This window comes from Pleurodeles waltl, chromosome 4_1 (assembly GCF_031143425.1).
Source record: "Pleurodeles waltl isolate 20211129_DDA chromosome 4_1, aPleWal1.hap1.20221129, whole genome shotgun sequence".
NCBI classification, from domain to species: Eukaryota; Metazoa; Chordata; class Amphibia; order Caudata; family Salamandridae; genus Pleurodeles; species Pleurodeles waltl.
The window spans coordinates 437220046-437245107 of record NC_090442.1 but is presented as its reverse complement, the minus strand read 5'-3'; the positions used below and the strand labels follow the sequence as shown (position 1 = coordinate 437245107).

Genomic DNA, 25062 nt, shown 5'->3' with positions numbered 1-25062 from the left:
TAGTAATTAAAATGACACCAAAATAACAAAAATCCAATTAATGTTTTGAACAAAAATAGCACTAAATAATGTTAAAATCCAACTGCTGTTATCTGGTTGCTGTAGATCAGGACCAAGGTGTGGTTTGAGTCCTACTGTGATGGTACACAGGGACCAGTTTCAACCTGGACAGAATATTTTCCTTGGGATTTAATCTCAAAAACAGAAGTCCAAAGACTTGTAGCAGAGGCTACAAACAGGGTTTAGGTCAGATCCAGTTGGAACTGGTCAGTTGGGAATCTTCAGTAAACACCTCTTTTATGATGCTGGGTACAGAAGGGAGCAGGTCCAGTTGTTTAGGGCTCCTCTCAGGTCTCAGACAGCAGGTTCAGCCCTCTTCTGATCATGGTCAGGGTCAGCCGTGTTCTGGGGAGGGTATTGTGGATGCCACATTTATGCCTGGCTCTTGCTGATGGGTGGAGGTGACTCCTGATCTTCTCTAAGAAATCGGCTCAAAATGAACAGGGTTTACTTACTCACTTTTGCACCATTTCCTGCGTGCCATACAGCAAACAATTCCACAGAGCCACTCTCTGGCTAAATCCAAAATGGTGAAACCCTTCTCCCCTTTTGCCCCAGGGGTGTGGCCAAGAAATGAGCAACTCTTCTTCTGATATCACTCAAAGCCAGCTCGGGGGGCAGCTCCTTCCCCACTGGCATAGGTGACTGCCAGATTTCTGTCAAGGTATCATCTGCTAAGGATGGAGAGAGTGGGGAGCTTTAAAGTAAATTAAGTTCGTACGCACTCCCCAGATGATCATTCTGCCATTGGAAGAAAAATGCCTCTCTACACCCAGACTTTTGTCTATGCTGTGTGAGCAGTTTTCACGCCTCATTCGCATCTTGAGCACTCGGAGGGCTACATCTGAAAGCTAAAGCAAATTAGCGGCCAGAGCCCTTAGGCAAGGAAATTGTAACTTTCTAAAAGTTTCTTTAGTATTTTATTTAAAAAAAAAAAACACCATTCTTGAATGATGTTTTTATATGTGCCCTAGGAAAATATAGCATTATTAAATTTAATACTGCATCCCGTTGTTTCTTTATGGAACAGTCAGCCATGCTGCGTAAAAATAGATTTTGAATGCTAGTCACAGTAAGGACATGTTTAACATTAACTTTACATGTGTTCTGCTTCCACTTCTAAGTACCATGCACCATGCCTTATAAGCTACAAGACTTAGGTAGGGTTGACTTATTAATATTTCAAATGAAGGTTTTGACCTGACAAAAGGGTTTATTTTGACAGATGAAATTTCAGTTTTTAAACTGCTCCAGTCAGGCTAGAATTGTAGGCCTGAAGCTAAGTTTGCACTACCATTGTAGTGGATGGTGCAATAGGTGCTGCTGTCCACTAGTGGAATTTAGCTCACAGGCCCTGGGCACACTTTGTACCATATTCTAGGGATGTATAGGTAAGTTAAATATGCCAGTTCAGATATGCTAGTCAATCATGTTAAGAGGAGAAGCACAGAGCAATGGTAAAATGTGAGAAAAAACAGGTAGGACAAAAATCTAGGGCTATATGAAGCAAAAGATTGTAATGTCCTACAGTTGCTGATGTGTGGGTTGGAGTGAAGCATATGTGGAACATCCTCAAATTGGCTATTCTCACTCCATGACACATTAGGGGATTATTAGATGCCTCATCTCAACTTCTTCCTCACATGGAGAGAGTACGAGTGTATTAGAGCTTCCATCGAAACAGGCTGTCTGAGCCAGACTTCCCCTCCTTTCCATAGGGTTTTATACTCTTGCTTCAGTCTCAACAACACAGGATTATTCTCCATATCCTCCCTCGCTAAACACCTGCTTGTTCCTTGGCAACCTGTGAAATATATATATTCAAGCCAATCAAAATGTTTCGTGGTGCACCATTGTAACAGAAATTGAACTTGTATCAAACACCTATGTTAAATTTATTAAAAAAGATTTTCAAATGTTATCACCAGTGTGTTGTGGGGTAAGTCTCCCATTTTAATGAAATTGAGAACCAGGCTGTATAGAGAGTACTTCAAACCCACCTCCCATTCACATTCCTTGCATAGTTTGCAATTTAGGATTTACCCCCTTCCCAACACTACTTAACACTACTGACTATCAGACAGGCCCTGTTACTGTGTGGTACATCATGGAAAAAGACTCTGACATGACCATTAATGTGCTGCCATCACTTACGGGTTGTATAATTTTTTCAAAGTTGCCTTCCAGACAGAACTAATATATACATAAATTAATAATCCTTATGAAAGGCTGCTCCCACAATGCAAAAGTTGTCTCTTGCTGGCATGTTTTCTTTTCATCTGACATGTGGTAGTGTATCTAGCCATAAAGTAATTTGCTTAATCTTAGCATCCACTGTATCTTTACCCCATTCTAAGTCTGAGGAATGGAGCGCTTAATCCATTCCTCAAATACAGTTACTGCAAGGAGGTGGAATTATTCCATAATGTGTAATCTGTTTTTTTCCATGCATAATTGTCAGGGTAACACCTGGAGGGATCAGTGCAGAGAAATCTTTTGTGTCTTAGCACAATGTACACCTGATTTGGAATACGAATGAGGATAAAGACTGCATGCACTGAGTTCACATCTATTCTTGGACTCAGTTGAGCCCGATAAAAGGCAGTTGCTAAGGATTATCAGTGTATTCTCCAGTAAAGCTTGCTGCTTAACTTTATCATTTCACCTAGAAGTTTGTCATTAAGTCTGCACGTCCAGAATATGTGTGATCCTATTCATCCCATTGTCAGAACCATTTTCAGAGGTCCATTGGTACACAGGTGTTGCTGGGTCCAACCGTGGTGGTTTAGGCCATTTACTCCTGATGTTCCACCTGTGGATCCTGAACAACTGGCCAAGTACCCATTCTGCACTTGGCACATTGGTAGCTGTGGATGAGCAGTGAAAAGCTTCCGCCGGGGGTGGGGGAGGGTTGTGTAAGAGTGTGAACATTGGTTAGTGGACACGACTTGTATCTCAAAGACTGCACAGAAGTGTCAATAAATCAATGTCCAGTCAAATACTTATTTTTATAATAATGAGAAGTATTTTATATCTAACTTTATGCATTCAAAGCAATGTTACAACCTATATAAACTATGACACTCACTCCAGTCACACAGGTTTTAAAGAACCTGTTGGCTCCTACTAATCACTACACAGTATGCTGCCACTACCATGCTGCTTAACTCCTTGTGAAGCCAGAAGCCTTCCAGCACTATGAGGGTAGCGCTTTCGGAACACCTCCCCGACCAACATGACCCTAATCTGTGAGTCACGGATATGTTATGGCGCACACGCATGATCCGTCTTTGCCTTGTAATACAAAAATCAGGGATCCATACAAAAGTAAAGTTAGGCACTCAAGGCAGAGGTACAGGTGCATCACCATGCTGAGGACCTTTCCATACCTACGTAGCAAATTCCATTACATAATATTTTGTTTATGATTTCTTTTATATTAGACTTCGGGAAGTTTTACTTTTACTCTCATCAGTGGCCTGCTGAACCGTCCAAGACAGCTCTGCTTTGCTAAAACATTTTCCCATGGTTCTCATAGGGCAAACCTTCCTAACGTAGTATTTGTCTGGCTCTTTATCAGGAACTGAGACTGACTCTAGAGAACAATAGAATCTAAATAAGTAGTCTATTGTAAGAAAATTGTGAAAAGGGAGGCAGCCCTGCATATTGCATCTCTTGTGGTTCAGTGAAACGCTTTGGTCTTGCAGTGTACATAACACCTTCTACTTGCTTCAGAGTAGAATAATGCAGCATCATTGTTGTACGATGAATAAAGAAGGGAAAGCCCACTTCTCCCTGACCTGACCTCATTCCATAGTAGGGGATAATCCAGCTGAGATTATTTGTAGGTAAGGCTTTTCCCTGTTCTGGTGCAATGCCTTTGCTATATGCCTTGCCTAGCATCACCCAGCCCTAGCTATCCTCGGTTAGCAAAGGGTGAATATTGTAGGGCCCCATCTTTCACTTACATAATTGTGGCCCACTGGCAGCTTCCTTCCCAGGCACCTGGGAAAACCAATGGATTTAAACCTGTGCCCTGTGCCCAGTGAATCATATGGTTAATGGTCCAAGAGCTATTGTCAAAGATGTCTGAGGGTACTACAAGGTTTCCAGTCCAGCTCATCCCTCAAACTGATTCTTCTAGGTGCAACTGATTGTTACCAGGTGCCTAAAGTCAGGGCTCATAGCATAGAAAGAGGGTTTTAAGATTTGTCAGGACACCTGCAGAAAGCCTCAACAACACACTGAGAAACGAACCAAGAACAACACCTGATTACTTCCTCCTAGATCCACTGAACATCTAAACATACCAGAGATGAGGATTATCCCATGCTTATCCACTGTCTTTTTTTCTCACTTGTGAATATGTAAGTCCTCTTCTGATCTTTAGGCATTCTCGCTTCTGTATTGGCCAGCATACTTGTACTGTTTCTTGGCCATTCTGAGTTCCCTTCGGCTTACCCACTCTCCCCACTTGTTCCATGAGATCTCTGTATTACAATTGTGCATACCGGTACTATTGTTAACAACTCCCTACAACCTAGACTAGACAGCTCTCCATATGCATCCTAAGGTTATGAAAAGGGCACATAGATGCTTCCTTCTGTGGGCAAAGAAGGAACAGATATACTGCATTCAAAATCTCTTTGTCCATTTCTCTGTTGTGCTGTTTGTACCCCATGCCCAGAACCAGACTCTGTAGAAGCACAGAGGTTTTTCGTAGATGTGTTTCCAGCTGTCTGGAGTATGTTGAAAATGTCTGCACTGAATGCCCCGGGACTGGAATCCTATTTGGGAAGACACCTGGTAATTCAGAGTCTAACTAGTAATTCCACATTCCAAAATCATGAACTTGTGATTCCTTAAGGGTGTAGATTCTAACTAGAATCAGTATCTCTGGTCCAGGTGTCTCTGCCCCTTAGTATCACTCATCTGTGAATGAGCACACTAGTGTCATGAAGCACGAGGAGACAGTTTTTTGTCCCCTCCCAGTGTCTTTCAGATGCAGAGGTAGAATACTATCCACCATAGTAACAGCGACATAGAACTTACCAAAATTTAGAAGGCATCCTGAACGAAAGAGATGAATGTATTGTTATTGTAATGTAATAGGTAATATTTAATGAGAACTTCAGTGGTGAGTCTAACACTAAAATAAGGACCTTTTAATCAATCAAACAAACATTTATAGAACGCGGCAAATCACTCATGAGGGTCTTGAAGCACTATTGCCCACCACGCCACCCCAGTTTGGACCTAGCCATATGCAAATCAGTTTTGACCCTGCTCCCCATGAACAGTCCAGCCAGGACTGCAGGGCCAGCTCCTCCGTGGACCAGAAACAAGCATCCTGGGACTGGTTTCGAGCTATCACCCCTCCACCCCCTCTCCCCATCAGCAAGGCTAACTTCTTTACCTCTAGACCTTTACTGCAGAGACTTTGTTGAGTCAAGCAAATGCGGAATTGAATCATTGCCTGCTTTCACCACCACCTACTTGAGAGGGCTTTGCTTCAGTTCACTGTCTATGTGACAGGGTAACTTTGCCAAGTAGTCCAAACATCTGCTGCCAGTTGGTTACTTTCTCCCCAAACCTGGATTTTTAATCATGAACTGTCTGTCTCCTAGATATGCACACTAACAAGTTACTGAGATTCTGTTTTTGATGTTCCCTTCTTTTCCTCCTTTGATTTTAGAAATATTTATCTGCAGGATGAAAATACAATTAAAATAACCAAGGCACAATCTAACTGCTGTGTTTCCCCCCACTCCATAAGATGTTTGATACAGTGTCTGAAATCACAGACACCTTTCAAGTGAAAAAGGTCCTTAGTTTTCTAGTTGATTTTAAGTTTCAGTACATTTTTATTAATGATTTAAATTATAGCAAGCAAAGAGGAAAAGTATAAAAGATAAGAACTTCCTCTCCCCAAAACCATCCCCAAATACCAAGGCCCACCACTCAGAAAAATAGCATAGCCAAAAATGCCAGTTAACTCCTGCTTCATTTTTAGTTGTTCCCCCCCACCACCCATTTGTCAATTCCTAATCATCTCAGCCATCTATGCATACCACAGTTTAATGTTGTTCTCAAGAGGGACTTGCAAGGCTGGTATAGTTTTGGGGTGCATCAGGTCCTTGCAATCCTTTGAAAAGAATCTAGGTAATAGGCCCCATGCTGTAGAGAGTGTGTATGCTGTCACAGCTAGAGGGTGCATTATTGTTTACATCCCTAGCAAATGCCTTCGCTAATAGTACTTATCAAGGGGGAATTCAATGTGCCCCCATTTTATAGTTGTTGCTTAGCTGTTAGCCTTAACAAAACAAAACTTAACAAAACTGATGCTTGAGTACCTTAACTAGGACTCCCTCATGGGTTGGTTATCTACCCCAATAAGACACTTAGGAGGCAGCTGAAGTTGCAGTCCTAGTAATGATTTTAATATTGGTCAAAATCTGTGGAGGTGAGAACAGCTATGTAAATATGTGAAAGTGTGCCCTGTGCGTACAACCTTGCCAGCTGGACTCTGATCTCTTATTGAAACAATATTTTCAGGAAAGCCTCAAGCCCATGAATGCAGCTTACCCTCATTCGTAGGTTGGATGATTATCTCCCACTGATCCTCAGTAGATGGATCCTAGCTCTTCCTCCCACCCTCTGTGAAATCTCAATTATTTTGTGTACTTTGCATCAATTAAGATCTTGTTGATCAGATACATTATATGTCTGTCCTCTGTAACTGTTAGCAGAAGTTTTTTTTAAAGGGGATTAAATCCCACATTACTCCTCTCTTGAGTGACCCAGTGGTGAGTCTGCTAGTATCTAAACCTCTCCTTCTCTCTAGCGTAGTCTCCTTGTTCTTTTAAAACCAATTGATCTTTCCATTTAAGAACATGTCTCATATTTTGACACAGCTACTCTCTTTACTTTCTTGAACCAATTGAAGCATTAGATTTTCAATTACCCTGTAGTAAATTACCTGGTCGTAGATTTCAGAACCTCATTGACGCACGTAATTGGAGAAACATACAGAGTTTTTGTTCTATCTCTGTTTTGCAACTAGGGGACGGCCCACAATGAGCACACTGCTATTGCATGATCAGTAAAGTACCAGTAATAGTGCCTCCCCTTTCTAGCCTACTCCAGAAAGAATCAGAGTTGCTCTGCTTGATATTTGGAGACAAAGTCCAGGATACCTACATCTCCTCAATTTTGGTGTTGAACACCCTGCTTCAGCCCAGCCCTCTCAACCAAGAAAAATAGTGTAGTCTGGTGTCACATGCATAGTGTTTTCTTGCTGTTGTGGCTAAACTGCATTTAATTTGCTACACACACACACATATTAGTATTTTGTATCACATAACTTTTGCTTAATTATAGGTGGATGTACACTGTATATATTACGTTTTAGTGTGATTTATTACATGTAGATTTTAGTAAATGTAAGCCAGAATGTATGTTATTGTAAATTTTAAATCATTAGGTCTAGCCTTTTCATAGTAGTATGGGTAGAAAAGTGTATTTATGTCTGATGCAAAAGCAGCTTTGAGATGCCTTCCGATTTCCCTGGGGGCTTCTAGTGAACTGGAAACATCCTAGGTGAAGGATACCGCTCCCAGAGCCAGCCTTATATATGTTTTTCGTAGGGAAAAAGTGCATCCTTAGTAGGTGATAAACAAAAAAAAATTGTTATCCAGCAGAGGTGTGCATGTCAGAGGCCATATAGTACTCTCATACTAGCACTTTGGTTTTAAGATAGATTTAGCCAAGGGCTAGAAAGAAAGAGAGGTTTTATCACTGGTTGGTCTCATCATTTGCTTTTATTTTAATGAACAACATGTAAAATGTTGCATTTTTAATAATGCTTTTTTTAACCTTAAGATGATTTCTGGTGTGTGTTCATCTATGGTGAGAAAAGATTTTTGAACAGATAATTCTGTAGTCCCACAGGACTCATTATTACATACACATCATCCTCAAATATGTAATGGAAGGTACATGGGTTCTTGACCGGATGACTTCCCAGCTAAAGTTGGTAAATTAGCTGCAGCCTACACTTTTCAGAAAGATTTGGATGACTACAACTGGGCCGTATGTGCTGGAAAAACTTATCCCTGAGGCAGGAAGATATGGAAGAACAATATTACTGTTAAAAGTATCACTGTTTTTTTTCATGGCTCTCCATGTCTTGTCCACAAGATGGAAGAGTTGTGCCACCACTATAGATCCACCCTTAGCTCTTTCAGAGGAAAGAGGTGTTGCCCCATGTATCTCCCTAATAGTTGGTTACAAAAAAAACTTGATTGAGTCGGTGTTTCATCAAAACTGAAACTTCCTCTGGAGACTTCCCACCCCCAGGTAAAGTAGTGATAACTGTAATTTACCACCTGCAAAATAATCAGACGTGGGTCTGGCTCAAAGAGGTTGTCTAGGGTGCAGAGGCTCGTAGTTAGGAGAGATCCTTTCATGTTACCATTTCCCTTAGGAAGGGTTTGGAAGTTGTCGAGGCTAAATTTTAATTTGCAGCCCCTGCCCAACCACGCACTCTATTTTACTGGCCTGCATTTCCACCTGGTAAAATCTGGCCTGGTGTTCTATATCATATAATCTTGGGTGCAAGAAACTGGGGCACTATGGAATGGGGTGAAGCTTCTTGCCACCAGGTGATACCACTCCACCAGATCTGTAATCCGGGTATAGCTGCCTTTTCTAATATTCAGTATGACTCAGATTAGACATAATTGTCCACCAAGTTAAATGGGCATGCACACTGTCCTAAAATTAAATTGCTAATATTTGCTTGATCTAGAAAAATTACGTATTTGATTTGTTTTCCTTTTTACACCTGTTTTATTACATATTTATCCTGAGAAAGAATATGATAAACAAACAGAAACAACATCTTTATTCCAATTACAAATGCAGTGAAACCAAATGGAAGCATGCTTTGCTTACTTTATTATTATTATTTTTCATTTTTGTAGCATAATGAGAAGTAAGATATATTGTTGCTGGTCTGCGAGACGCCAACTTCTGAATTAGTTTTTAGCCACATGATGCACCACTAGCTTTACTTGAATGGCAGAAAAACAGAGGTCTTGATTCTATATGGAACAGTGTCAAATTCATTACCCTTTCAAGGGCCTGGCACTTTTAGTGAGTCCCCTTTCTTTGATAGGGGTTTATTGTTGAACCCCAAATTAAGACAAGTTTTAGGGTGTCAGTTGTCATTAATATAACTAGCAAATGTTCATGCTAATTTAGTTAAATCAATGAATAGTCTTTGCCTAGGGAAAACTGATAAATCTATAGACTATCATACTGTAAGCCAGTTTCCTTAGTGTTTCAAATAAAATCACTAGGTACTGTTAATCGATAGAACATAACAGCTTATTTTTGTTTAAAGTTCAGAGAACCAGTTCACAATGCCAGAAGTATAATTGCATTGGTTTCTGTGGGGATTACAGTTGAGCCCTAAAACTCTGCCTTATTCACAGCACCAGTGGGTGAGGGCATTGATCTGAAGGCTGATAGATACAAATTCTGAGTTACTACACTGTTAAGGATGGCAGATCACTTCCACAAGGATCAATTTAAAACTGTTTTAAAATCCTATTATTTGCAGAATGAGTGATTAAATCATCTAGCGGCTGTGTAAGGACAGATATCTTATCTGAGTTGGAGCATTTCTTCTTGAAGTAGAGGAGACAAACCTCCTGTAGCTCATGGCCTAACCCAGCTTCCTACTCTACTCATTCACAAGCTGTGTACCATCCACACGGTGTTGTGCTACATACCCCTGTTTACTTTTGCCACTGTAATTGAAAGGACCTAGTGTTCTACTTTTGTCACATGAGGTAGCTGTGATCCTGCTGCCTCTAGGCTTCTGTGTGCTAACTTGCCATAGAAAGGGAGAGCTGGTGCAGCCAGTTGTTTCTATCATCTGCTCTGCCCACACTTACCCAGTGATGGATTTCAGCCCATAGCATGCTTGGGGGCTCAGGCTAGCTCTGCCACTCAAAGAACAATGATTCAAGCCCTTGTCGCACAGCATGCTGGTGTTTCCCTTACGTACGAACGTTCAGGTTGAGTTTAAAGGTGAAGCAAAGGACCCTCTAGGGAAATACTAGCCTTGCCCTGGTGGTTTGACAAGGCCAGATAGACATCATAAGTATATATAAGTTGAGATGCTGGTAAATGCTAATGATCCCACCACCCCCACTCTTCTACCATAGCAAGCAAGTAGAATGCTAGTTCCCATTTATTAATGCATTCCCAGCACAGGACACACTGAGGTGGATAAGTGCTTTAATTGAGTCGTACTGCACATTGAGCTTTGAGACCTGGACATGGCAATTGCTGTTAGAGTGTCTCCCTGAGAAAAGCAAATGGCGTGATTTAGATCTCAGCGGATGGAGTACTCTGTCACAAGCATGACGGATATCCTGCCTGCTGTATTATGATCCCCATAAGATATAATGGGATCGTAATACGGTGGACAGGATATATGTCACGTTTGTGATGGAGTATTCCCCTCCGCTGACATTTAAATTGGGCCCAAAGTAATGGATAGATTGCTTGAATACGCCAATAGTAATCATTTGTGGCAGCATTACAGTCCATTGTTTGTTGCTCTCTATCCCAAACAATAGTGACCAGCTGTAGGCAAATCGCCCTGGTCCTGCTTTAATATGAACAGTTCAGGCCTAACTACTAGGCAAAACAGACAACTACAGACAGGCTTTGACCTTTTTGAGCCTTATTAGTGAGGTACAGCTGGGGTCCCATGGTAGAGTCAGCTACAGGACCCTATGCTTGAACTGATTTTATCTGTGGCATGAATAATGAGTTGCATTCCAGTCTAGTTATTTTTTGGCTGATGTCCCGCTATAGACAGGGAAAAGTCATATGGGAAATTGTCCTTATTTGTGCTCCAGTGGGGACACTTAAACCAGTGGTTTAAGGTTGTATTGACCAAAGGTTTGGTTTAGCTAGGTCATGTTGTATATTTAGGCCCAGTCTTGCATAAGGCAGGAAAACAGGCTCTAGGCTCCCATTGATGCCCATAGACAGGTACATGGGCAGTACTGTGAAGTCCAGGGAATTGGTGGGCTTTTTCTGAGAGGAGCATGACATCCAGTGGTCAGAAGCTTCCTTACTCATTTGGGCTACATCAAGTAGAGAATAGTAGAATACTTCAGACTGGGCTCTTGGATCTTCTCAGAAACCTTGGTGACTAGATGAGCCACTGCTACGCAGCAGCTATTCAGTGCTGGGATCTTCTCAGCTTGGTATCTTAGTACTGACTGATATTTGCTCTACAGTGGGACACATGTCACTGCTTCCACCTCAGGTAGAGACTTCACTAATTGGTCTGTTTATCCAACCCTACATAGATCTCTTTTACCTGCTGATTTCGAGCGCCATCCAGTCTTCATCTTCTGATAAGATTAAAGCAGACTAAATGAGAGCTTTCTCTTTGACCACCTCAAGTCTGAGAGACCCTCTGGTCTGTCAGGGAGGTGTCAAGGAAGACCTGGAAAGTTTGACCATCCACTCATGGGAAGGAAGTGAGGAGAAGGACTTTGCCCGTTAAGACTGTGTTTACAGATACTTATCGTTTGACCCTTTCTTTTCTGGTGAAAATTGAAGATTGTTAATCCCAAAATGAGAACCCTCTTCTGGGATTGCTCTTTCTCTGCAAGCCACTATCAGACACCCAGGATGGTTCTCTCTTTCATCACCATGGTTCTAGTTCACTAGATATTATCACCAAAAGGTTTGTTTACCACCACTAGAGTTCTCACCATCTCAAGCTGCTATGAGGTCTCAACTGTGTGTCAAGCCACTGAGAACCAAGCACCACTGTCTTTCTTTTTTTTGAAGGGGAACAATTTGACATCCAGTTTGCACCTGTTCTGCACCTAACCAGCATGGTTGGCAATGCATGTGCTACTGTCAGTAAGTGCATACAGCACACCCCACCAAAAATCAGCCCTATTATTGAGTGCACTGGGGGTAATTCTAGGTTTGGGACATTTAACAGAGCCTGTACTTATTTTTAACTTGCTCCTTCCAACCACTTAAAATTACTTGTTTTTTGGAAGGACACTAACAATATATACTCTGGTCACAATTTAGTATGCACTATCACTGTTTAACTTCCCAGTTAACAAACCTTTTATTCAGTGATCAGGGCAAATTATTTTTCAATATAACAAACGGTTTTGCAGGTCCATGGTATATTAATTCTACTCAATTCATATTTTTAAGCATACACCAGGTTCAGTATAACAAATATTATGTGATTTCAAGTTCAATCTACGTGGAAAATCCAGTAGTCCATTAATTAACTATTTTGTGCCACAAGACGCACAAATATATGCTTGTCGTACTGGATTAAATCATATGATTACAGCCAACATCAGTTTTGCAGGTATATCACGCTTCTTCAGAGCTGTGATTAAATGATTGGGAAGCTCTTTGTAGCCTAAGGCAGGTGTAACTCTATTCACATAATAGCAAATAATATAAAACACATAATAATTCACCTTGCTGAACATAATTAATTTCAAACAAATTCTTACATGCTGCTTGTATCCATTCTTGTGATCAGTGGTGAAACACTCAAAGTGATAGCTCTTTATATAACTGACTACTCATGTCTGATACATAATTGCAAATACACAATATAATACCATATCCACATCTATTTTACATTGTCTGTTCTAGGGCGTTGTGCGACTAAAAAAATATTTTTTGAGATCAGCATTAGACGTTCTCGAGGGTAGACTAATAAAGTATTGAGAGGGATTCAGCCAAATTGGGTTTCTCACAAAACTACTATTCAGTACAGTTGCCACATAGTTAAATGTGGTACTCTCGAATTAGTTGCTGTGTCACTCTTAAACTCAACGATACCAAAACTTTGCAGTAGTTTTGCATACCACTATTTAAAATACATCCACTAGTAAATGTATAAACGCTAGAAGGAAAAATATCCCCACAGCGGTATAAAATGAAAATCTATTGAGGTATTTCTTTTATCTATGTGCAGCTTTCATGATACAAAGCCTGTAGAACAGGACATCATCAATACCAAAAAGACACCTATTCAGAGCAATACATAACTACCAAACACACAGTACGTCACTGATACAGTTTACCAACTTTGAGAAACTCCACTAATGTTCCTTCTTCTTCTAATTCACCCTTAAACGGTAAGTAGTGATGACGCAGAAAAAGAAGGTCCGACATATATTCATGTATACCGTGTAATCAATACATATAATGAAGTGTGATTTTAATAAAGAAATAATGTACGAGGGAAATTGTGCCCTCGGGGTAGTTCGCCATCATCATAAACGAGCTTTATTAATCACGAAGTATTAAAATGTAGTAATCCGTCATAATCGCAAATGTATGCCATGATTTCTTGTTTGAAAACTGTTTAGCTTAGCTTAAATTTAGTACAGGCTTTGGCCTAGTTGCTTGGTTTCAAATTCTAACTGCGTGATTTTTTTCCTTGAACTAATGAAACATATATTCTTGCTTGAAGTTGTATTTTTCCAGTAGAAACTGGCTGGTACACTTATCTCCAAGGTTTCGTGCTAGGCCGGTTACATCCCCTTTGATACAAGGTCAGTCTCTGCAGGTGCGGACAATGAAGGTGCAGATAGTAAAATAATTGGCAAACCATGATACAATTTGTGTTCCAAGGCTCCAAGGACAGTGTATGCATAAATGGGCGCTAGTAAAAGACAATTTTTGATTGGACAATTTGAAGCCAACCTATGAACCCTCCAATGGAAGACCCTGCAGAATTTGGAATGTTTCTTACTTAAACCCACCGGACAAAGAGAAGTCAGCCATTTTCCTCGATGGCAGTTTGAAGCCTGATGCCAGACTCCATTTTGGACGACACCCTGATGCCCTTTTCTCTATCTGAGAGAAAGAGACATTAAGAATTCTCACCCTAGAGACTTTAACTTTGATTTGCCCCCGTCTTGCCCATGCAGTAAATTTGCCCCATTCTCCTTGCCGCTGCAAGGAAACTTGCCCTTAACTTTGCCCCTTTGAAACTTGCCCCATGCTGATCAACCGGTACCTGAAGGACGAAGACTTTTCTTGAATGCTGATTGTATTTGGTAAATATGAAAGGATAAATGTATTATGCATTGTGTTTTTCCTTTTAGGTACCAACTGCTAATTTTGATAGAGTCCTAGCTAGAAGTTTTCCAAATTTGTGTTGACTAAATTCGTTTTGCATGAAGTCCCACATGCCAATGCTAATTAGAGGTTAGTCGAGGTATTCATTCAGTGTATCATGAAGAATTGAAATCTTGTTATGCTGACCGAATGTATGCAATTAGTCAAATACAGTTAGTCACATTGGTGATTTGCATTGCTATAACAGAGTGTATCATCATTCAGATTTTGCGTAGATTGCGCTTCTTCCGCCGTTATGGACAGCTAGTAATGTTCATATACATATATCAATTGGTTTTGAGACATATATATATCGTGCTAGCTTTGTTAATATAGGGAAGTAAATTCACTAACTTTTAATAAACTGGTGTGGTTATTCATGACTGAAAGGTCATGGTGCGCCGAAATACCAACTGTCCCTGATTTCTGATGTGTTGTATTGATCTATTAATTGAGTACTGATTACCGATTACAACAGTTATTGATTATTGATCTGAGTGACTCGACTATTGAGGATGAGGAGAGCCCGACTCGGTTAAAAGATTCACCGACCTCCAACGTGTCCAGGTACAGGTAATTTATAAGGGCTGGACGCGTTATCAGTAGCAGTATAAAAGTTCAACATTAAAACTGATCTTTTGTCCAAAATTTTCTAGCTGAAACCAAAATGTTATCCTAGCTAAGCAAGTATCTGGTAATAGGGCCCGTATATCTTGGTACCTCATATTTATTTTTAGACTTCCAAGTTGAATAAATACAGGCTTCCTTCGTCTATAAAACAAATGAGTTGAGTACTAAACGAAATTGACTAAAGACGAGTTTACTAGGGTGCAAAATTGCATTCACGAAAACTGCAGCTCTTTGAAATATGAAATGTTATTAAAGTGAGAAGGAGAGACCAAATAGCCAACAACATGAATTGAAAGAGTAATACTCGTGTGGTTGAAAGTCCGCTCTCTGTATTTTTTAAGCAAATTGAAACAATATGCGTTCCAAACACTGATGCAGACAGTGGCCGACACGCCCTTTGGAGCCCATTAACACTGCTTTGCCGTCCTACAACTTGGCACACAAGCATCCATGGCCGCTTCTCAGGAGATTGTGCTGACTCCTTTAATGAATGAACTGTTCTATTTCTTCCAAAGTACTGGTGTAGTTACTCCCACCGCGTCCACTGCAGAAATTAAAGTAATACATAAAACATGCAGTAGATAAACAAAGTAAACTGTGCCTTTGACAGACCTGTTCTCATAAATGTTGACGTGATGGTAAATACAAATGACCTGCCAAATAGACTGGAAAGGCTGTTGCAGGCCCTGCGCCACCCAGACCATGATGGGATTGTCAAAAATGAATTAGCCACTTGGTAGTGTTAATAGACTAGCTCACCTCATTTTAAAGGCCAGAACGAGAAGGGGGAAAGTGCTGTAGATCTACGTAGATAGACGGGTGAGCTAGACCTTCTGAGGTGTACACTGAAGGGATTTGAGCTAAGTGATGACTTTATTGGAATGGTGTTGGTGGCGGTAGTAAACATAATTTTCTGTGGCCATTGTTGGCTTTGCTCACAATGGTATGGGAGAAATCAACATGCGTATTGGTTTAGATTATCTAACAACTCCTATGTTCTACCCCTTGCCTACCTTTGGCCATGGACTTTGACTCTCTCTTCCCCTACACCTTTGCCTGCTGTTCCCACACAAAATGATGGCTAATTCGGGAGCACAGATATGTCTTGCTTACATTAAAGCAAAGAACTTTGATCTTTGCAATCAACAAGTGTTACTAAAAGACAGAGACGTGGGTAAATGACTGACATTTCAGGATGTTTTCAGCAGCAGCCATGTAATCCATTGTTTAGAGTGTAGAAGATGACATCAGGGGAGATATGATAACTGTATTTAGCTTGCTTTAGAATTGACTAACAGTTTACAAAATAATATTTCAGTGGATTGATTCGGGAGCATTAGGATGTGCCAGAAGATATGCTTAATTGATAACATGCGAAACGATATAGGAACATTGCCTATCTCTAGGATATGGCTAGTCTTCATTTACAGTAATAGCTTTATTATAAATAGGTGGCAAGCTTTCTTGGCAGGCTGTTTTGGAAAACCAGCTTAGCACGAGGAAGTTATTTTGCGTGGGTTACAGTTGGTATTGTTTTATTTGAAAAACGTTTGATAGTTCTTATGTTTACATATTAAAAAATGTAATTGCTGTTTTCATAACAGAAGTAAAAAAAAAACTCGTGCTTTTTTTAAAATATAATAGCGGTTTCTGTGAATTTGCACTTCAGGATTTCTTCGTGTCATCATCTAGTACAACATAAATAATGTTTAACAAATCTTGTACAGTTGTTGTGTTACTTTTGTAAAGTAGACGTTTTTCCTTCGAGGGTGCAGTTTAGTGGAAGACAGATGTGTAAAGTGTGAAAAGGTAAATCAGATCGAAGGACCCATGTTTGCGCCTTGATGTGAATATCATGTAAGCAAGTGAGCGTTTCTATTAGGCCGCAGTTTTTTGAATCTGGAATCTGATATATTAACCCACTAAATGGATCAAGTTTCATGTACTGCAGAGTGACATTTTATGGTTGATCTAGGCTGCTTCTCGGACAGATGTGTGCATTTTAATAGCCTTGTTGCTAAAATTATACCTGTGTGTGTTCTTAATTCAGTCAAGCATTCCTTTCTACGGAATTTGTGATTTTTAAATAATGGCTACCAAAGGTAAAAGTCAGACAATAGTCGTTCCCACTTTGCTTATGCACAAAGAAATAAAACACTGATATCTAGAACAGCAGATACTATGTTTATTTCAAATTTAAAGTAATAAACAGTTGTAGGAGTTCTAGAGAAACGCCAAGTTTTATCGGTATGCTACATACTAAGCGTGTGATTGTGTTTTTTAATAGGAATCCAGATACTGATGCACAACGGTTTTCAAGAACGGCAGGTAAACCACCAGAACCCGGACCGTCCACTATTAGTAAAAGTAGAACAACAGATACATTTAAAACTGAACAGCAGGTGCCTGGTAGGAGCTTTTCATCTATGAACTTGAGAGACTCCAAACCTGAATTTAAAGAGGAACAGAAGCCGAGCATGATGCCCAGTTTCCTCACGGAGAGCAACCCACTAAGTGCAGTATCATCAGTTGTAAATAAGTTTAGTCTTTTTGATGTAAAGTCTGACTTGGATGCAGCTCAGGAAGAAGCCACCAGGAAGCAGGTTGGTCGCAAGGAGCAGGGGAAGCAAGAGGAGCCTAAATCCGCAAAGCTAGCACCTCAGCAGGAAGGGCAAGTTCTACATCAAAAACAGACTGGGCCTACAAAAACGTCTTCTCAACAGGAAATTGGAAGACCCGTACCCCAGAGGTCAGCTGCAGCTATTCAGGACTCTAGGACACCAGGTGCTTCCCAACAGAATCCTGCCAAGCCTTCAGCACAGGTGAAAGACTCTGCAAAACCATTACCATTGTCTTCAAAGCCATCATCTCTTCAACAGGCTGGACTTTCAGCTGCATCTTCTAAACATCCAACACTTACAAAACCACTTCCACAGCACCCTGAAACAGTAACACAAAGTGCACAAGTGTCAGAAACTTTACAGCAACAAGGAACGGTGAAACATTTACCACAGCAAGCAGGATCTTCAAAACCGCCTTTTCAGCAAACCGGGCCTGCAAAGGCATTGCCTCCCGCAAAACAAGATTCTCATCCAGCAGGATCTGTAAAGCCTTCACATCAACCACTGGGTCCACCCCGACAAACAGAGCCTACAAAACTGTCTGCTCAACAAGCTTCACCTGCTAAATTTGCAGAGCACCCTCGGCCTTCTGATCCATCTCCTCAACAACTAGCAACTGCAAAACAACATTTCCCTCAAACAGGACCTACAAAAGCACCTGTAAAGCAGCCAGAACCTTGCACTTCATCAAAGGTGTCGTCTCAGACACCAGCCCCAAAACAAGTACATTTACCAGACCAGCAACTGGGTTCTGGGACACAGTCAAAGGAGCAAGCAAACATTCCAGTGAAATGTACAGAACCCCTCTCGCAGAAAACCATGTGTCCTCTTTGTACAACCACTGAACTGCTGCTGCACACCCCAGAAAAAGCCAATTATAACACTTGCACCCAGTGTCAAATTACGGTATGCAGCTTGTGTGGATTTAATCCCAACCCACATATAACAGAGGTGAGTGTTTGATATGGTATGTATGTACATAATCTAAGTTTTATCTAAAGATGTGCTTTATACATGCTGTTGAATTAATATTCTCATTGGCCAATTCATATTTTAATTGGTGTTTAGGAAAATTGCTATGTAAACTAAAAGACATTCTTAAATTGATACTTTTTCTACATAAACTTAATTATTTTGTTTGATTTTCTTTTACAACACAGTTTACAAACCTAGAAAGTATTTCTTTCGTATTCCCTAAAAAGCTTGGAAGCCATTACTAAAGTATGTAACAAGTTTGTTCTCAGAAGGTTCGTCTATAAAACGAGGGAGAGAGACAGTATTTTAAGCTGGGAGGCAGAATAGGGGAGAATCTCATTGCCTGGTCCTTTCACTCTATCAAAAAATAAATCTATTCAGATGAACCAGTGAGGTCTGACCCTTGCACTGTCATAGTTTATAGAACAATATGGTCTAGATTCGCGCACAGTTGTCTTAGCCAGCAATACCAATAACATTAAGACCATTTAATAGTTAATCCAGTTGAAATAGTTTGTGGAAAAAAATCCTGCCATGTGCATTGCTTAACCATAAAATACCAATCGAACTGTGAACGGTACTGAATAATAGGTTTCAGACAGGCATTCAACTTTCATGGTTGTTGTGAGCGTAAAGCATATCATGCAGTATATTGTTACTATTACAGTTGTCCTCAGAATATTGATGTTGTTGCATCTGCTCCACTTGGTTCCCAGGATAAGGAATATATAGTCCTTTTTTAAAAACTTTTTACATTTTATGTGGTGAAAGCTTCCAAAAACCTGATAACTACAAGGATAACTAGATTAAAGTGCCTAATGGACAAAATTAAGACATCTGAAGAATTTAGAAATGCGACCATGTAGCTGTAATGGAAAGCTTAATAACGCAAATAGATCTTTTGGTGGTAACATTCTTGTGCTAAAGGAGATCCATCGAATCTATCTGCTTTTAAAATTAACTGCTAGGAGAAATGTGCATCCTGCATAAAGATTGTACAATTAGTGTTGTGACCAGATAACAAATGTAATGCTGCTCAATACACATTTTACTGTCTTTGACTGATGCAGGACGTGTTCCATTTTTATGAACACTTGTGTGAGCCGTTTTGAGGTTGCCTTTCTTTAACAGTTGTACAATACGATTGTGTGCAACAGCAACTAGCACGGCATTCTCTGTACGTTGGTAATGCTGAGTTCTGCTTGTTAAATCTTATTCTACATGCGTCTCTGCCTATGATGATCTGCCAAATATTGAAGATGACTCTTTAAAGGTTGACTGTGGACAGTTATCACTTGGAGCACGGGGCTCCAGAAGAAGGCCATGTCACATTTAGCTGGACCAATCCTGATTGTAAAATAAGCTTGCCTCTGTTTTTGGCTTATGTTGATGGGTAAGATTGTCTTTGTCATGGAAGGTGTACAAACCAGGTATCTCTTTTGTCAGTCTAAGCTCTAGTCTTGGTCATTCAAAAACCTCAAAGGTATTCTGGCGCTAGCCAGAGAACATATCTTTCTGCCATAATGAGACCTACCTAAGAGTTTTGGGGTGATTGATCTATCTATGCTTTATTACTTGGGGGTATTTGGCGGTGGTGGCAAGAAGTAACTGCTTCAGTGAGATTGGCCTGCATGAGCCTTCAGTTTTGATTGTAGTTTCTACGTCCTGGAATAAAGTCAGGCGGCATGATGAAAAGCTGGACATAACTGAGGAATTATATGGGCCATGTACTGCTGATGCTTTGTTGTAGGGGCTCACAGTGGTTGTGTCCACACTGCGCTTTGACTTAGTGTGCGATGTTAGGCCCTTTATAAGGTGGAACTGGTGGCTGGTTGAGGCTGGCAGAACGTAAGTTCCATTATGAATGGACAGCCAAGCTGGCAGGGAGCCTGCTGGAGAAAGTAGAGGTCCTGCTGCACTGCACTGTGGCAGTTGCTGGTAGCTTCTTGTGTCAAATGAGGAACCATAATCTGCTGTAGAAGGGCTCACAGGTCTACCAGCATTAGACAGAAAGGCAAACATTATGCCTCCCCTAACCAACTGCGGTTCTCATTCATGTGAAGTAAATATGTGGAAGGATTATGGAGGGGTGTTAGAATGGTTTGCCTAGATTGCCTGCATTGCCCTTTCCCAATTTCTAAGCCAAATTCTATGTTACCACTTTCATTGTCAACAAGAAGTCTCAATTCATAGTATTACTATATATCTGTGGTCTCTACAATCGATTTCGATATTCCATTAATGTGAAATCCCATTGGTCCATTGTGTTTCTTTCATAGACTATGATATGATTTGCTGGCCTCTTGGAATGCTTCATATTAGGCACTTGTACACCATGTTTTTCTTTGGTGGATCAAGGAAGCACCAGAACACAGATTAGCTAATGTTTGATGGAACGTGAGGGCCCAGATGTAGTGGTGGATGTGACTGCCTTTCTAGCCCGTTGGTAAAATAATTACTTCATTGCATACTGTGTGGTCCATATAAGCAATGTATTGAACACACTTATAAATAAAGCTATTAAAACATAACGTCTCTAGTGTGCAGTGTGTATAGGTGACAATAATTCCAATTTTAACTTCCCCAGACCCTATACTGGAGAGTTCAATTTTTAACACGTTTTACAAGCAGTCTGGCAGCGTTTGCTACTTTAGCTGAATCCATCACAAATTAGAAATGCCTCTCAACAGTTCTAACACTTACAGTTCGAAATAAGGTCTATAAAAAACTTTAGCTTTTTTAATGTATGAAGGAAGACTAAGGGAAATTACATTATTGCGTAGGCAGTTTTGTCATCACTTGAGCATTTTTAAAAGACTTATTTTTATAGACCCAGTTTTTTAATTACTTATTCTAAGCGCAAAGGCAATAGGTTTTTGGAAGCGAGTAAACAAAATACATATTTGCGATATGTTAGAAATGGGATCTTTGGTTGGCAGTCAGGTTACCCCCTGTGCAAGCAAGGACCCTCTCTCTAGTCAGGGTAAGTCACACACACAATACCAGTTACCCTGTGCCCACCCACTGGTAGCTTGGCACTGAGCAGTCAGGCTTAACTTAGAAGGCAATTTGTAAAGTACTTGTGCAATAAATAATGCAATAACACAGTATAAACTACACAAAAATATACCTAACAGGTTTAGGAAAATATAGAATATTTATCCGGATAAAATAAGGTCAAAACGATCAAGATTTGATAAGTACACGTTGAAATATCACTCTAAGGGATGGTAGAGAGTCTTAAGTCCTTAAAAGCAAGAAGTGTCTCTTGCAAGCACAAAGTACCTGGTTGGCGTCTAAATTATCTAAAAGGGACCTCAGAGGAAGAGATGCATGGAAAACGGAAAGGTGTGCGTTGGTTTCTCCGGGCGCACATAGACGACGCATCAACATTTTTCATGCTGCCAGGGCCTTGGGTCGATTTCTGGCACGCGGACTTGGATCCTCTTTGGGTTGCGGGGTATTTGGACGCCCTGGGGACGATGTGGAGAAACCCTGGGCGTTCAGGACGAAGTCACAAGAGCTGCGTCGATCCGGTGGGTGATGTGGGAAAATTTCTAATGCATGGCAGGGGCTGTGTTGATTCTTCTCACAGGAAGTTGGGCTGCGTTGTTCCGGCTCAGCTATGCATAGATCCAGTGGGCGGTGGGTCGAAGTTCTGATCGCAACGCTGGCACTGCGTCGATCTCCACTCGAGGAGCTGGGCTGCGTCGTTCTGGTTCGGCGTGCAGTGATTTTCTCACTGCAGTGCAGGCTGTGGGTCGTTTCTGGCAGGCTGTGCGTCAAAATTCTGTTGCACAAATTGTTCTGTGCAGAGATGAAGTCTTTTTGGCCCTGAGACTTCAGAAAACAGGAGGCAAGCTCAATCCAAGCCCTTGGAGAGCACTTCTCAGCAGAGCCAGAGGGCAGCAAGGCAGCAGGGCAACAGCAAGACGGCAGTCCTTTTCAGCAAAGCAGTCAGTTGAGTCCTTTGGGTAGCCAGGCAGCTTCTCTTGGCAGATTTCAGGTTCTGGTTCAGAGTTTCTTCCCCAGTGGTATCTTGTCCAGAAGTGTCTGAGTTGGTAGGGCCAGAGGCCCTGTTTAAATACCCAAATGTGCTTTGGAAGTGGGGGAGCCTTCAAAGAGTGGCTTAGAAGTTCACAAGGTCCCCTTTAGTTCCATCCTGTCTGCCAGGGTCCAGTAGAGGGCTTGGCAGTCCATTGTGTGAGGGCAGGCCACTGTCCTTTGACATGTAAATGTCAGACCCTCCACCCTCCCAGCCCAGGAAGACCCATTCAGTATGCAGATGTGTGCAGTTGTGACTGAGCATCAAGTGTTTGGGGCTGTCAGAGTGAAAGGCACAAGGGAGCTGTCAACTAACCCAGCGAGATGTGTATTGTAAGGCACAGAAGGATTTAAGTGCAGAGAAATGCTCACTTTCTAAAAGTGGCATTTCTAAAATAGTAATATTAAATCCAACATCACCAGTCAGCAGGGTTTTGTATTACCATTCTGGCCATACTAAATATGACCTTGCTACTCCTTTGCGATCAGAATCTACCCCCCAAACAGTATATGAGGGTAGCCCTAATGTTAGCCTATGAAACGAGCAGGCCTCACAGCAGTGTAAAACGAATTTAGGAGTTTTACACCACCAGGACATATAAACTACACAGTTACATTTCTTGCCTTTTACCTACACAGCACTCTGCCCTATGGGTTACCTAGGGCCTACCTTAGGGGTGACGTATGTTTAGAAAAAGGGGAGTTTTAGGCTTGGCAAGTACTTTTTAATGCCAAGTTGATTTGTCAGTGAAACTGCACACACAGGCCTTGCAATAGCAGGCCTGAGACATGGTAGGGGCTACCTATGTGGGTGGCACAATCAGTGCTGCAAGCTCACTAGTAGTATTTAATTTACAGGCCCTGGGCACGTGTGGTGCACTTTACTAGGGACTTATAAGTAAATTAAATAAGCCAATTGGGTATGAGCCATATTCACCATGTTTTAAGGGAGAAAGCATATGCACTTTAGCACTGGTTAGCAGTGGTAAAGTGTGCAGAGTCCTAAAACCAGCAAAACAGTGTCAAAAAGTGGAGGAAGGCAGGCAAAAAGTTGAGGGTGACCACCCTAAGGCTGTCAGATCTAACATGATACAAACAAAAATTCATACAAAGAAAGACATGAATATTTTAGCACTTAAATATTCTAGATCACTATCGAATGCTAGTACATGATGGTTCTGTTGCAGTTAGCTTCTTTTTCTCTCCTCTTAGAAGTTCATCATGTTTTACATTTTCAATATTGAAGAACAGCTGGTACGTTTTATTGAATTTATCTTCTTACTTCTCGTTTACCGAATTCCAGCCAGAATGATGACCTTCCCATGGCACTTGGCATTGCAAATGCTTTTTGCCTAAGTTTAATTTCAAAAGCTTTTTAGTTTAACCCATCTTCTAGCATTAGCCCAGCGCCACCATGTGTAACTACTCGCACAATTTCTAAGTATGGACTCTTAACGTAGGGGGTCACTGTCAGGCCACCAAATTTATCATTAAATTGTTGAGGCCATTCTGTGTGGACAATTTTTCTCTCAGAAATGTAGATTTATCCAGCAGCGTGTATGATCTCATTTCTTCTACCAAAGTACATTAGTTATGTTATATTCTTTTTTCTAACCAATTTATTGAAATCATAATATTTACTTAATACTTATCTGCCTTTGTAAGCCAGACCGCATTGTGTCAATAACAATAAGGCGATCAGGCCATTTGTGTACATTAGCACTTTTATATGCCTGACAATAATCATAGATGAGAACCCCTTTATATCCATCCAAAACATACAGTAAGTCGATCCAAAAAAGGATTAATGAGTGAGGCAAGGGCTCACCCTTGGTTAAGGCCATTTTGATTTCTGCCTGTTTTGGCACCTCATAGATTACTCCCTGTAAGATCATGTCTTTGCAGGTTTGCATGACCAATCTCTTTTTCTTGGACAGATTCTGCAGGTTCTTTTTTACTTAGTGCACTGGCAATCTTCAAACCAGGCCCTGATGCATGTGATCTGACCCCTAAAACATGTTGAAATTGACTACTCTCCTAATTGGCACATTTAATTTCCAGTATGTCCATACTATATATGCTACAAAATGTACCCAGGGCTTGTATGTTAAATGCCACTAGTGATTGCAGCACATATTGTGTCCCCATTAAGTGACAATACACATTTGTGCAGGCCTGCCACCAGTAACTTAGCTGTGCAGGTTTAAACAGCAATGATCTTTTAAAATAACCCCTTTTGAGAGTCCTAAACCCTCCTTTTTAATATTAAGTCACCCCTAAATAGGCCTTAAATAGCCAGAAGGCATTGCACATGATGTGGAAAAGTAGGACTTGTAAAGTTTTATGCAAAATATATCTTTTTAAAAAGTCACCCTTTGTCGGCCTAAAGACTCTTTGTAGAAGCCCATTTGCATAAGCATGCAGCTGTCACCCAGGAGCTGAATAGCTCTTTGATTAGGTATGATTTGGCTCCCAGGACTGTGAAAGAGGACTAGGATGTGGGGAGGTGTTCTGTTCCTGTGAC

General features: G+C 40.9%; 1 protein-coding gene across 8 annotated transcripts in view; it reads left to right on the top strand.

Moving 5' to 3' along the window:
• Positions 1–25062, top strand: part of PCLO (piccolo presynaptic cytomatrix protein) — a 1309308-nt gene that overhangs the window by 76583 nt on the left and 1207663 nt on the right. For all 8 annotated transcript variants that reach the window (XM_069228704.1, XM_069228705.1, XM_069228700.1 and 5 more), the window contains exon 2: positions 17186–18470. In XM_069228704.1, the coding sequence (XP_069084805.1) occupies positions 17186–18470 (1285 nt within the window). The remainder of the gene's footprint in view (positions 1–17185; positions 18471–25062) is intronic.